Source organism: Chanodichthys erythropterus, chromosome 22 (genome assembly GCF_024489055.1).
Source record: "Chanodichthys erythropterus isolate Z2021 chromosome 22, ASM2448905v1, whole genome shotgun sequence".
NCBI classification, from domain to species: domain Eukaryota; kingdom Metazoa; phylum Chordata; class Actinopteri; order Cypriniformes; family Xenocyprididae; genus Chanodichthys; species Chanodichthys erythropterus.
In genome coordinates, this window is record NC_090242.1 from 12029898 (window position 1) to 12044726 (window position 14829).

Consider the following 14829-nt stretch of genomic DNA (forward strand, 5'->3'; position numbering starts at 1 on the left):
AATAATAGTTGAACAGAATGATGGAGGTAAAATAAATAAGTATTTAGGAGCCTGAAAAAGGCCAGATGCTAATTGTGCTGCTCTCCATACAGAGACACAGAATAAAATAAGAAACATGACTTAAAAGTACATAAAATCACTTCATTCAACAACATGTAATTGTACTAAAGCCTAGCACACACTAGAAGACAAAAGCTCATCGTCCTTTCGTGCCTTATGTCTGCAAAATCAACTCTCGCATAGATGCGAGTTAATCTGTGCAAGAATTAAATTTTAGGGTTGTTCCCACAAAGTCTTGGAGGAGATTGATCGTGAAAATGTGCGCTTGGTCACATGATTCTTAATGTAAATACTCTGATGTACTTCCTGTTGGTTATCCGTGGAAAGTGCACGTTGTTTAGTATTAATGAGATGCAATCTGAGATCTGTTAGTTAAGCTAGTGTGAGATGTTTATAAAAGTGGCTACTGTGAGTTAAGTGGAAGTGTTTACAGTGTGCACACACACTTTCTGCACAAACACGGTCACTGGACCGTGATTCCTCAAACTGTGTACTGACACCACAATTCTGTCTTTAATGTTAAAAGTAATCATTTACTAAACACATTCAGACATAAACACACATACCCTGAGAAACACAGTAGGTAATCTCACAGTTCAAGCATAGCAAATCCCATCACAAATGCTTCAGAACGCTCGGAAAAGGAATTCCTTCCTGTGAAACTACAACATGAGAGAAAGCATCCTCCTAGAACAAACACACTAACACACCATACACTCTGCAAAAAGACATATATAACCTTTACTCAGTCCTTTACTCATACTCATTCCAATGTTGACGTCTTGGATGTGTTGCAGGTTTTGGCCTAGAGTCTAGACATTTCTTGACTTTGAAAGAAAGGTGCTTCCAAACATTGCTAAAGATCATTCTGGTTCCATGTTGAAAGTCAAAAAAAAAAAAAAGTGTGTGGATGTAGTTTACATCACAAAAACGATCCAGGAACAGTCCACTTGCTCAAGGGTATAGCAGTTGTAGAGCAAGACCGTCCTCTTGCAAACTACTTCTTGGAATCAACCCTACTATCTTTGTGCTTGCAGCCGCGATCCATAACCAAAAGTTCACCAAGCAGGACTCAAGGTTTCATTTGGGAAGGGGTTTGCATGGTCAAAGAACGTCCTCCAGTTGTCTTTGTTCCCAATTAGACTTTAACTTCACCTTGGAAATTTCGGCTAGGAAATCTAGGAAAGAGACTCTTCCGATGGTTTTTCTATAGCGTTAAAGGGTTTTCAGATTAATTGCTCAAGTAAAATAGAGGCTGGGGTTGTAGAGCAAGACCATCCTCTTAGAAACTCTCCTTTCCTTGGGTTACTTCTACTTGGAATTGACCCTACATTGTGCTTGCAGCCCAGGTCCTTAAACAAAAGTTGACCAAGCAGAACTCACAAAAATTTGGGAAGGGGTTGCAGAGTTAAATAAATGTCCTCCAATTGTCTTTGTTCCTAATTGGACAGTCTTACTTCATTGTAGGTCTTTCAGGCTAAGGGGTGTTTCTATTGGATTAACGGACCTTCATTTAAGTCGCTTGATCAAAATAGTGGGTGGGGATGTAGTTTATGTCCTTTCAGAGCATAGACTATATTCTCTCTTAAAGGTGATTGATTTTCGACAGATTTTATGTCCGTAGGGGCTGGCAGAGTTCAGCTATTCTGTTGGCCCTTCAGAGGCTGCTGTGCTGACCCCACTTTCGCTCTCAGGATGTCTCCAATCTTCTGCTCTTTGTTGCCTTTCTCTTGATCATCCCTATGTTGGTCTCAAGAGTACTTGGTGTTCGAGATCTTCTTCCACAGTAGTGTTTTGAGGTTGTTCAGAACAAGGGAATGATGCACCTCCATCTGCGAGGCAAGTCCGCTGAGAGTCACACAGGTGCGTAACTGTTTTTCAAGGTCCTCCCTCAGGTCTGATGGCGCTCCAAAGAGCAGGAAGTCTTGCAGTAGCGCGCACACCTTGGCTAAGTTAGGCTGCACCACCTCGACATTACACTGCCTTGCCAATCGGTCGCACGTCGCGGTGCAATCTCGCCCGTAAGTGCAGTCGGCATTTGCCTCGCAAGTTCTCCCTCGCAGGAACCCCTTGACGGTTGCCTCCGATGCTACGCTCTGAAGGTCTGCCATTTTGAAGTCATATTTCGCATTGTACCCAACCCGCCTCGGGCTTGCGTCACATATGTAGAAGCTTCCGTAAAGGCCATGGAACACCTCCTCCACAAACTCGAGCAGACCGATGGTTATTCGAGCCCTGCGGGGCCATGCGGGAGCGAGCCACTGGTTAAGAGTGACACCTAGCGCCTCTGGAAACACTGGCTGTAGCCAGCCAGGCACCTCCAGCCTGAAGAGGGCACTGTGTGCTACGTGTTCAGTGACGTAAAGGTCTCCACAGAAGCCCAGCAGGTGGGGAGCATGTTCTTTATCCTGCAGTGCCACCATTAAAACAAATTCATTGATCTGAAGCAAAGCCCACACAGATTTCGCCTCTGCTAATGAAACTTTGCCATCACCATTAACATCAGCTAGAGAAATCACACGGTTTACAAGGGTGCCAAGAGATGATTGCTCTCCAACACTGTCCTGTGAAGGAATGGGTGAGAAATTTTAGTTTTGGAATAAATTGCCATCAATAACCTTCTTGTCACAGTCATGAACTATGATTTACTACTTTCTATTTCTAGTCAGAGCTGGGTGGTATTTATAATTTAGGAGTAGGGGAAGAATTCATTCTAGAGAGCAAAGTATGTGTACGAGATCATTGTCAATATTTTTGTTTTCCTGGGAGAAAAAAAAAGTACACCTTCTATTAAGATGCTTTTTGGTTGATCGGATCACAAATGGACAAGGCTAAATACAGGTGTAAATAGGGTCTAAAACATTTTTAACTTGTCCACTTTCAACCACTTCCAGAGGTAGTCGAGAAAACATTCAACCGGATTGCTTTTGTAGTGGAAATGCTCATGTGGTCAAATGCGTTCAAACAGCCACAAAAGACCGCCTACTGAACTAATGCGTAAACAATATGGGAAGCGCGATAGCCAGACAGGATTTAAACTTTGTCGGCTAAAGACCCAAGTTTGGTTTGAAGATGAAAAATGTACCAAGCACAATGCTCTCTCACCTGATTCCTGATTTCTAACAAACGGTGTTCGGCGTGGTCATGTGGCTGTCAGAGTGGAAACAAAAGCTGCTGCTCTCCGTATGTTTTTCTTTCGTCTCTGTGCATGTTCATATGTAAATTGCACAAGCTTATTTTGTCCATTAGATCGAAAGATCTGGAAAAAGCCCACACATTTACCGCCAATAGACCCTCCCCTCGAAGAAATCAGGACTGAAGTGGTTGAAAGTGGAGAAAAGAGACGGATTAAAATACCAGGTGTATTTGGGTATGTGTCTGCCTCGTCCACTTATGATCCGATCGACCTAAACACGTCCTAATACCAGGTGTAATCAGGGCATAACTGACATGGACACAAAACTATTTTTTTATTTCATGAAATGTCTAAACTACAGTCTTTATCCAGTACACATATATGCCTTTATACTGAAGGGTGAATGGCCATTTACAGCATTTTGTGTGGGTTGTGTTTAAGTGTGTGTGTTTGATGTCCTCCCCTGTGACACTGAGAGTGAGTGTATTGTTCTGGCTGTGACCTTTTCAAGCTCCTTCAGTTATTTTTGGCTTCTCTTCCCTGTTACCCCATTCCCTCCCCTGCTCTTTCTCTCCATTTTCACCCTCCTACAGGACACCTTGAGGAACAGCCGAAAGCTTAGAGAGGGTTAGACTGTCTTTAGTTCCGTTTCTGCTTTCCTCTGCAGGACATGAACTTCTCAAATATCAGTCACAATTAGAACTGAGTGATATTGCGAATATTCATCATATATTTCTGATCATTTGACTGGTGATTTCATTTAATCAACATTTAAAATCATTGCAATAAATGTTAAACGTAAGATAGACAAAAATTCATTGGATTGGCATTGGAGGTGGTAAGTTTGATTAAAATGAGGTTTTAATAAAACTTTAAAAGGTTTATTAAAATTATTAAATATCATATGCTAATGGTCATTTTGTGAAAAACACTAATTTTGAACTAGATTTTCACTTCTATTAAACATTTTAAATCTTGAAAACATTGGCTGTTAAGTTGAAATTATGGTTAAAAACCCATTTCAGACCAAATGCATTAATATCAATTTATCTATTGAATATCGTCATATGATTGAAAAACATTGATATAAGGCCTGCACCACAACAATTCAAGTTCAAGTTGAAGACGTCAAGTTCCAGAATTTAAGGACAGGCATTTTATGAGAATAAAACTGGCTTCTTTGTCAACTGCAGGTCTGGTTTACTGTGATATTTGCTTTTAATGTGAAACATTGACAATAAAGGAGGTGTAGTAGATGAAGAGACCTTGAGGAAGGAATGCAGCATCGCTCTGAATTCATCCATGGATGTACCGCGGGTGGGTTTATCATAGAGGTTGTTGTCATGCCGTAGTGGAGTGTCTGGACCGCTTTCTCCTCTCATACTCTCTTCAATGCCACACTTCACCAACACGCCTTTCTCCTTCCACACAGCACTGTACACCTGCACCACACATATTAACAAGTGTGTGACAGATGTATGCCTATTTTGGCCCATCATTTCTTTTTTTTTAAATTGTGACCAAAAATGATGGAAAGTAAAAAAAATCTTTAAAATATTCATAATTAAATTATTTGTATTAAATGAATAAATAATGCATTAAAAATTTTATATAGTAAAAAAATAAATTGCAATACTGAGAATAATGCAAATAAAACAGGTAAATATAAAGTAGTATGTCTAGATAAATATTTTGGGAAGAAAAATGTGCTTGTTTGTTCTATAAAATAAATGTGAAGCAAAAACTAAATGCAAAATATAACTTTTTTTTTAATTAAAATGTGACCTGAACACATTTTTGTAAGAATCATCCATAATTGTATATACATGCTTATTTAGGACCATAATTATTTTTTTTCACTTTGTGACAAAAAAAACCCACTTAATTATTAATAATTAAATTATTTTTAATAAATCAAATAAAAAAAAAAGAAAATTAAAAAAATAATATAATAAAAAAGTCACATTGCAGTATAGAAAAATCATAATTGAGAATAATGCAAATTAAATAAAGATAAATATGAAGTAAAATGTCTAGATTCATTACCTCAATGAGAAATTTGGAGGAAAATATGAAAGCTTGTTTTCGCCATTACATAAAAAATAATAAAGATAATTGCAACTTTTTATCTCACAATTCTGACTTTGTTCTCGCAATTGCGAGTTATAAAGTCAGAATTGAGAGATATAAAGTCAGAATTGTGAGATATAAAGTCAGAATTGAGTGATATAAAGTCAGAATTGAGTGATATAAAGTCAGAATTGAGTGATATAAAGTCAGAATTGCGAGATATAGTCAGAATTGCGATATATAGAGTCAGAATTGCGTGATATAAAGTCAGAATTGAGTGATATAAAGTCAGAATTGTGAGATAAAGTCAGAATTGCGAGATATAAAGTCAGAATTGTGAGAAAGTCAGAATTGCGTGATATAAAGTCAGAATTGCGGGTTATAAAGTCAGAATTGCGAGATATAAAGTCAGAATTGAGTCATATAAAGTCAGAATTGTGAGATAAAGTCAGAATTGCGTGATATAAAGTCAGAATTGCGAGTTATAAAGTCAGAATTCTGACTTTTCACAATTGCACATTATCACGCAATTCTGACTTTAACTTGCCATTCTGACTTTATATCACGCAATTCTGATTTTTTCTCAGAACTGCAAGTTATAGTCAGAATTGTGTGATAGATACTCGCAATTGCGTCTTATGAAGTCAGAGTTGCTAAATAAACTATAAAAATCTGATTTTTTTTCTCAGAATTGAGTTTATATCTCACAATTCTTACTTTATCTCATAATTCCGACATTACAACTCACAACTGTAAGTTTATATCTCGCAATTCTGAGAAAAAAAAAACATAACTGTGAGATAAAAAGTCGCATTTACCTTTTTTATTTTTATTTTTAATGGTGGAAACAAGCTTCCATAGGAAAATGTGCTTGTTATGGAAAATAAATGTGACAAATGTGACAAAAACGAATGCAAATTATAATTTCTTTTCATTAAAATGTGTCCTTGTGTGTGTTTACCTGGTGCGTTGGTGACGTTGAAAGACAGTGTTGAAGAGACAGAGTTTTCTCCTCACAGAGAGACTTACACACAGACCCCGAGATGATTCCTCTGCGGTAATGATCACACTAAACACACGCAGAAAATGGACAGGCATTAATCAAAAACACTATATACTGTAAATACTGTATCTTGACATCTTTTCCCAATTTAACAGTCTTGTGCAAGCAACAGGAGGACAAACCAGCCAGTTAGAGGACAAAAGGGGTCATGATGTTATGATGGACTGGCACTTGTGCAGATAATGACCCACAAACACACAGATCAGTCTAAAGTCAGTGTATAACTTCTCCTTCTCAACTGCTTTCTCTCTCTTCCTTCTCACTTTCATTTCTGATATCTACCAAAGTGGCTTTCAGCACACATGTTGCAAAACAAGAGCCGAAAAGGCCTTTCCTTTCTCTGGGCCTCACCAAGAGTCTAACACTGACACAGACGTACAGAAGTATTTTATAACATCAAGTTTTAAGGCTCTGAAAAGACTGGCAAATTAGTTTTTACAGGGACAGCACATCGAAAAATGAAAATGCAGCACAAAGTGAGGTTTCCAGCAACTAATACTTAAAATTTACTATAGTGTGGCTTTAAAAGACTGTGGTGCACGAGTAGATGGGGAGTAGATGAGATCATTTTTTTGGTAGCTGAACACAGAATTTGTGATTAAACTCAATCACACAGCATAATTAGCCTACTGCGACAATAAAACTGAGAATATTTAAATGTGGTTTCCATAACAGCATAATTATGAACTGCCACCTCCTTTTAATTTTCCATTTTCAGCAGTTCTGTGCAATGACTTCCTGTCAGGAACGAATGCTAGAGGGCAAAACAGCATAAATATCACACCATCTGTGTGTATGTACGGTATAAGATCGCACCGAGGTGTTTGTTAATCATCATGTATCATCATAAGTCTCTCACTCTCTGTCTAAAGTAGCAAATCCTCTCTATTCCACATTGATTTCACCTAAGTGACAGGGAATGTCGCTCATGGGAAGGGACGTCCTGTTCAACTCATGCATCATGGAGGATTTCAGTGACTTACGATGAGCATGGTACAGACGTGTCCTCTGCAGAGCTCTGAATAAGAGGAATACTGCATGTAAATCACCCAGCTGGCCACCAGAATCCCAAACCACGCCACCAACAGGTACTTGACCTTTACTGCAGGTAAACGGGACTGAAAGAGACACATAAATATAGACTCAACAATATTTCACATGACATTATAATCTCTTGTTTATATTGCACTTTTACTCCGAATTTATTTCCACTTTCATGTGATAAATATCAGAATTTTTCAATGTGCAGTGTAAAAATCATTATATCAATCTTAACTCAACCTTTGACAATTTATAATCATTTTACTCTCTTTACAATAAATATATAAAGTATTGCACAGAAGGGTACATATAACAATGTGTTTAAATATAACATAAGAAAATATTTTTAAAAAATAAGCAATGTGTGATATTTAAAATTAATATAACATTTTTTAATAATTTAATAAATAATATACACTTATACACTTACATTAATTTACATAGTAAAATAACAAAAACAATGCATTCTGGGTAATATTATTAGTCGTTTTTGAGAAAATGACAAATATTACCCAGAATGCATTATTTTTTAAAGTGTATTACTATTACAGTGTGTATAGGCCTCTTTATTACCCAGAATGCATTTTTTATGGTATATTGCTGTTTCAATCTGGAAAACTGTGTAAATTTGTTTCGTTTTTTACAGTCATTTTTTAGAGTGTATAATACTACATTACAATAATAAATAATTTAATAAATGTAATATTTATTGATGTACATAATGTCTCAAATGTTTCGCTTTGAACAATGACAGTAGAAATGCAGATCAGAAGTTCAAAGTTGTTCTAATTTCATATAATAAGAAAAAATATCATATTAAATTGCATTATAAAACTTGTTGATGACGTTATGATGAATATGCCAGGGTGGGGTGTTTTATGAATATGGGGTATGTGCCACATGACATATATAAGCTCTCATTTATATTACATTTTTAATGCCGATCTGGGCCACTTTCATATGTGGACCTTAATATCAGAATTTGCCATCATGAAATTTTTATTTCAATCTAAATTCAACCTTTGTCATTATGTTATGATATACAGGCAAATTATTTATTTACAAAATAACTAAATTAAGTAATAGACAAAAAAGTGCATATAAAAATACATAAGATATGTAAAATATATATAGATGCAAAATATAATAATAATTGAAATTTAATATTTATCGATGTGCATTATGTCTTAAATGTGTTGCTTAGTCCTAAGTTACTTTTTTCCATGTAAGTAAAAATGATATTAAATTACATTTTGAAACTTAATGTTGACAACATTATGATGAATATGCCAGGGTGGAGTATTTTATGTAGGGTATGTGCCACATTTAAAAGGTCATTTGAAAAAATGGTTTTGAACAGAAAATTCGAATGGGGCACATTGGCTTGTGATGTAACTGTAGCTTATCCCACTTTGAGAGAGTTAGAGAGAGAAAGCAACGGTGAACAATATTAGTGGTCATTAGCATGTGTCCTAACAAGATTAAACGTCTTCTCTTGGACAGTTTTCAGGTGTAAAAGGGCACTGAATGCCGAAGGCAGCAACTGTTCTCTGTGCTCGAGTGGGAAAGTGAGTGTGTGTTTGTGTTGTGTGACTCTGTGAAAACACACATATCTGATTACTGCCTGTTGATACAGACAACTGTTATTAGATACCTAAATTCAGTCCGTGTGCATATGTGTGCTCTCTGAAAACAAGGCCTGAACACGCAGTTTTGACAGTGCCACACTTTAAAATACATTCATGTCATGTAAAAATTTGCACTGAATTTTTCATTGAAAAATAAACATTATATAATCATTTACTCACCCTCATGTTGTTAAAAACTTATATGAACAACATTTCAATTGAAATGCCATGAAAATACAATGAATGGGGCTTTCAAGCTTCAAAAAGTATGCAAAAGCACCATAAAGGTTTAATAGAAAGTGTTCAAATCACGACAATAATCTTGAAAAATTCTCACCCTATCTCTTCTTGGCACATTCATTAAGAGTTCATGAAAGTAGAGATGCCGTATGCATGAACAATTCATTCTTTTGAGTCAAATCTTTTCAATGAATCTATTGATCTAGTTCTCAAAACCAGCCTAAATGATTTGTTTACAAATTGAACTGACTCAGTTCTCAAATTCAGCTCAATACATTAAAGGTGCAGTAAGCAATTTTTGATAAACTCTGTTAAAAAAAATGGATCGGACCGAGCGCGGCCACAAACTTGTAGCCAATCGGCAGTAGGGGGCGTGTCCACTCATGATGGGGGAGGAGAGAGTGAGCAAGAGGGAGATTTGAAGAAAGACTGTAGAGAGAGGGCTGAGAGACATTACAAAAAGTTTTGTAGGTCTTTCACTGGAAAAAGTAAAGTTATGTTCAGGCAAGATCTTTAATATTAGAAAAGCTTTCCAGTGCTGGAGAGACCTAAAGCCCAAAGTATACTTCGTTTTTTGCATACACACAGTTGAACGCACAGCCTTGCAAAGTATACTTCACTTGACTCGTACGCGTACACAGGCATTCGCAGTTTTGAGCAATCTCTCACCACAAGTTAGAACACCATGTAAATATATTTAGCCTCATTTCCACCTAAATTACCGAGAACTTTTTTCGCCCCAGACCTGTTGCAGTCTGCATTTCCATTGCGGTCTAATTCCATGCACACGACTTTTCAGTTCCTGCTGAATTTCATCCTCCACATATATGCTTAAAGGGTAAGTTCACCCATTTATTACTCACCCACATGTCGTTCCACACCCGTAAGACCTTCGTTAATCTTCGGAACACAAATTAAGATATTTTAGTTGAAATCCGATGGCTCCGTGAGGCCTGCATAGGGAGCAATGACATTTCCTCTTTCAAGATCCATGAAGGTACTAAAAACATATTTAAATCAGTTCATGTGAGTACAGTGGTTCAATATTAATATTATAAAGCGACGAGAATATTTTTGGTGCGCCAAAAAACTAAATAACGACTTATTTAGTGATGGCCGATTTCAAAACACTGCTTCAGGAAGCTTTGGAGCATAATGAATCAGTGTATCGAATCATGATTCAGATCGCGTGTCAAACTGCCAACGGCTGAAATCACGTGACTTTGGTGCTCCGAACAGATGATTCGATACACTGATTCAAAATGCTCCGAAGCTTCCTGAAGCAGTGTTTTGAAATCGGCCATCACTAAATAAGTCGTTATTTTGGGGGTTATTTTGGCGCTCTAAAACTATTCTCATCGCTTTATAATATTAATATTAAACCACTGTACTCACATGAACCGATTTAAATATGTTTTTAGTACATTAATGGATCTTGAGAGAGGAAATGTCATTGCTCCACATACTCAGATACAAATGTATAGTATAATGCAATGTAAGTCGCTTTGGATAAAAGCGTCGGCCAAATGCATAAATATAAATGTAAATGCTCCCTATGAAGGCCTCACAGAGCCATTGGACTTCAACTAAATATCTTAATTTGTGTTCCGAAGTTTAACGAAGGTCTTACGGGTTTGGAACGGCATGAGGGTGAGTAATAAATGACAGAATTTTCATTTTTGGGTGAACTAACCCTTTAATAAAGCCTGAACCTCATATTTTTAAACCTCATTGTTGATTCAAATAGCGAACAACTCTTACTGCACGCCCTGTAACAGACTTTAAAAAAAGGTAGTAAAAATAATATGCTGCGTGGAGTCAAAATACTGTGTGAACTCAGCATGTTCAGCGCCCAAGTCCCACCCCCAGAAGTTCCAGAACTTTTGAAAAAGTACTATCTCACGAGCAGGGACTTTTTGAGGGGGAAATTTAGACCCTGGTTCCTGTGGTCGAAACCTACCGAGTACCATCACAAAGTCCCTAGTTCCTGGGAAAAGTTTCCCTCAGTGGAAATAGGGCTTTTGTATTCTTTAATGCTAGAGCTGTACAGATGAGGGTACTTTCTAATGTCTTCACACAATCTCTCGTCTATGTAGGCCTCCATTGTCTCTGTAGCTTGCATGTGTTCCAGTCTTTTCTGTTTATGCAGTTTTTGTTTGACTACCTTGTGAATCGACGCCCCCACGGCACAGTTGCCACCTTGTGGATATACTAATTACTGCAAAAAATATTAAATGCGCACGTTCGACCTGCGCACACAAAGTACGCGCAGTTACAAAAATCCGGCGGTGTGCGTACAGTACGCGCATACTCTGATGATGAAATTTGCGTCACGCACACTACGCTGAACCTTGTGTAAAAGCGAAGTATACTTTGGACTTTAGCAGGAAGGCCTGAAAATGGATGCAGGGGCAGCTTTGTTTCTGCTACATACATGAGTAACACTGAGTATGCTATATTTCACTGAACCAAGATATGCTGTTGTTGTAATGTTAGCTATAATAACAGGACAGTTTTGAGTGTCATTGTTTGTCTGGAGCTGGTGTGCTGCTTGAGCATTTTTCTGCATTTTTTGTGCAGTCTTCTTTTCTGATTTTGCTTTGCTTCAGCTATGATAAAGAGACATCCACTCTTGCTTTGCATGTTTGCGCATTTTAGGGGCGGAGCAATGAAGGGAGGGGTGTGTTTGTTTGGGTTGATTTTAAAATCGCTCAGAAATTGCTTACTGCACCTTTATTTTAAGGTATCCATGTTACAGTGTAATTATACATTTACATTCAGAGTAATAATAATAAACTACAGGGTTAGGGTTAAGGCCAAAGTACACCTCAGTTTTCATGCGTATGTTTTCATGTCGTTGTCATGTCGCACATTTGCACTGAATTTGTTTTGCACTAATCAGTTATTCCAAAAGTTGGCAGCACTGGCCTGCATGGGCCATTGTTTCACAGTAAAAAGTAAAAAGTGACAAAACAAAAGTAAAAAGTGACAAAGAGCAACAATATCAACAAAATACGGAGACTGTAACAACAACAGACACCACTGACAAGCGCTTGTGTGAGGGGGTTATGAGATATCCGACATAACTTCTGGAGAAAAATAGCGCAGACACTGGACAAAGATGAAACTTTCTAGAACGCATGTGCCTGCGTTCACACACGCTATCAAATGGAGTATACTTTGAAAGGCTGCGCATATGACAGCATACACATAAAAAACAAAAAAACAAAGTGATTAAGGTTAGTTCCATGTAATTATGCATAATATTACTACAGTAACAACATGTAACGTGTAACAAGGACATTTTAAAATAAAGTGTTACCAAATTAAATATTACTCTGTTCCTCACAAAACTATTGCATGGCTTCAGAAGGTTTGGAATTTAGCATAAGGATCACTTTTATTTTTTAATAAGCTTTTGCATCATTCTTGAAGACTGAAAGCTTCAGTCCCCATAAAACTGCCACTAAAACTCAATTTCAGAAAGTCATACGGGTTTGCAACAGCATGAGAGTGAGTAAATCATGAGAGAATTTTCAGGTCTGTTTAATATGAGGAATTGTGCTTTTTTTGCATCATTCTTGAAGACTGAAAGCTTCAGTCTCCATAAAACTGCCACTAAAACTCAATTTCAGTAAGTCATACGGGTTTGCAACAGCATGAGAGTGAGTAAATAATGAGAGAATTTTCAGGTCTGTTTAATATGAGGAATTGTGCTTTTGTTCAACTTCAGGTTGAATCGCTGCTGTTTTCATTTTCTTGTACGAGAGAGAAGAAAGATGCGTTTGTCATCTGTGCCATCTTCAGCGCAGGGTTCAGCAATGAATCTGACAGAGTTGACCTACACAGTCTCAAACGGTCACAGTGTGCACTTACGGTGAGTGCACTTATGAAAGAAGGCTCTTAGTGCGGATCTACAGAAATACTGTCAGCATACTGTGTGCATTAAGCACTCAGACCAGCCGTGTGTGTGTGTGTGTGTGTGTGTGTGTGTGTGTGTGTGTGTGTGTGTGTGTGATTAGCTAAAGATGGGAAAACAGTATATTAATTGCAACATTTAAAATGACAAATCCACTTTCTTATGATTAATGGAGCCTGTCTTTTAAAAATATAGACGATGTGCAATGCATATAAATCAGGAGGTACAGTGATAGTATCAAATGGTCATACAATGCTACATGAAAGAATACGGGTGAATGGGGCTAGTTGTCTCACTGGGTCACAAAGACATTATTTCAGTAACTTTAAGGAGTACAATTATGCAAATGTGTGTTTTCACTAGCAGAAATTATTTGATATGTTTATGCTTCCTTAAGCATATTTACTGTTTCATGAATTTGTGTGCATAATTTTTAAAAATGTATTATTATTTATTTCATTTTGCTAAAGTGAAAAGCCTAAAATAGGTTATTTAATGGCATGTTCCCCTTAATGTCAACGTATATTCATGGGGAAAAATAGTAAAAATGTTTAATAGCTTACAAAAATTGACTTTCAAAGAAATTTGAGATATGTTTACTGAAGTAAAAAGTGAACTAGCACCGGTTTGAATGACTTCCATATTCATGTATCATGGTATTTCCACAGTATTCATGGTAACACAATGCCCAGGAAACATATCATGGTGCCATGCTCAAAAACGTGGTGATACCCTGGTACTTTTGTGTTACTGTGTTGTTTCAATTTCTTTATCAGGTTTCCGTTGGAAAAATAACACCAAACATTGTCTTTCGAGTGAAGAAAGTTACCTGTAAACCCTTCGATAAGGGACAGAAGAGCACCAGGTGCACCAGCCTGCGTAAACTCCTCGGCATCTTCACAGTATCACTGATGATGCGCAACACAAATACAGATTCCTCTCCAAACGCGCCGTCACTTTCTCATCTCGTCTCCTCCATTACAGACGACACGCCTGTGTTCTCCGGCACATCAAAGAGCAAAAAAATACACATTTACTCTTATTTTATCGCTGTGTGCTTTCGTTTCAAGATGCAATCGGCCATGCGATGGAGAAACATCCCATGCTGGTGGTGCTCAACTCAAGGACACGCGCTCGCACACGCATCCATTTGCACGCGCTGCATCCAGAGACGCGCGAGCTCCAGGCATCATCCTCGCGCGACGAGATGCGAAAGGTCCAAAGATGCTTTAAAAACAAGCTCTGACATTTGCGCGATATTTAGACAGATGTTTGGTTCTCTTAAAGATCAGCGCGAATCGTGTGGATGAGACGGTGCGAGAATGAGAATCACTGACGATCAGCTGGAGAATCGGCCTCTCTGCGACTCCACAAAGCGTCTTAAAGGGGAAGAGACCCTGATCTACACTACCGACAGAAAACAATACTGTCCCTTTAAATGCGATTGATTACAATAGAATAAAATAAAATCTCTGTAAATGTGATGAAACACCTTTAAAAATGCCTTTAATATCGTTTTATGTAATTAAAAGACAATATCCGTGAAATTTGACCACAGACAATAGGATAATTGAGTAAGAATAAATATCCCTTTAAATGTGATTAAATAAAATAAAATATTAAAAATTATATAAAATACCTTTACTTTCGATTTTTTACAATGTGTTTAATT

General features: G+C 37.4%; 1 protein-coding gene across 1 annotated transcript; it reads right to left on the minus strand.

Annotated features, from left to right (window-relative positions):
• Positions 1-26: 26 nt before the first annotated feature.
• dipk1b (divergent protein kinase domain 1B) lies at positions 27-14495 on the minus strand. The gene is made up of 5 exons (XM_067375866.1): positions 13987-14495; positions 7313-7447; positions 6228-6335; positions 4462-4638; positions 27-2624 (listed from the first exon to the last, which is right to left on the minus strand). Exons 1-5 carry the CDS (start codon positions 14050-14052, stop codon positions 1812-1814), a joined length of 1299 nt encoding a protein of 432 aa, XP_067231967.1. The 5' UTR covers positions 14053-14495; the 3' UTR covers positions 27-1811.
• Between the last annotated feature and the right edge of the window lie 334 nt (positions 14496-14829).

Excerpts from the sequence above, each read along its gene's own strand:
- dipk1b (XM_067375866.1), bottom strand. The coding sequence starts at position 14,052 with ATGCCGAGGAGTTTACGCAGGCTGGTGCACCTGGTGCTCTTCTGTCCC. Across the intron at positions 6,336-7,312 it reads ACGTCTGTACCATGCTCATC|TGTGATCATTACCGCAGAGG; the intron begins GTAAGTCACTGA and ends GCGTGTGTTTAG. Across the intron at positions 4,639-6,227 it reads CAACGTCACCAACGCACCAG|GTGTACAGTGCTGTGTGGAA; the intron begins GTAAACACACAC and ends TGTGTGGTGCAG.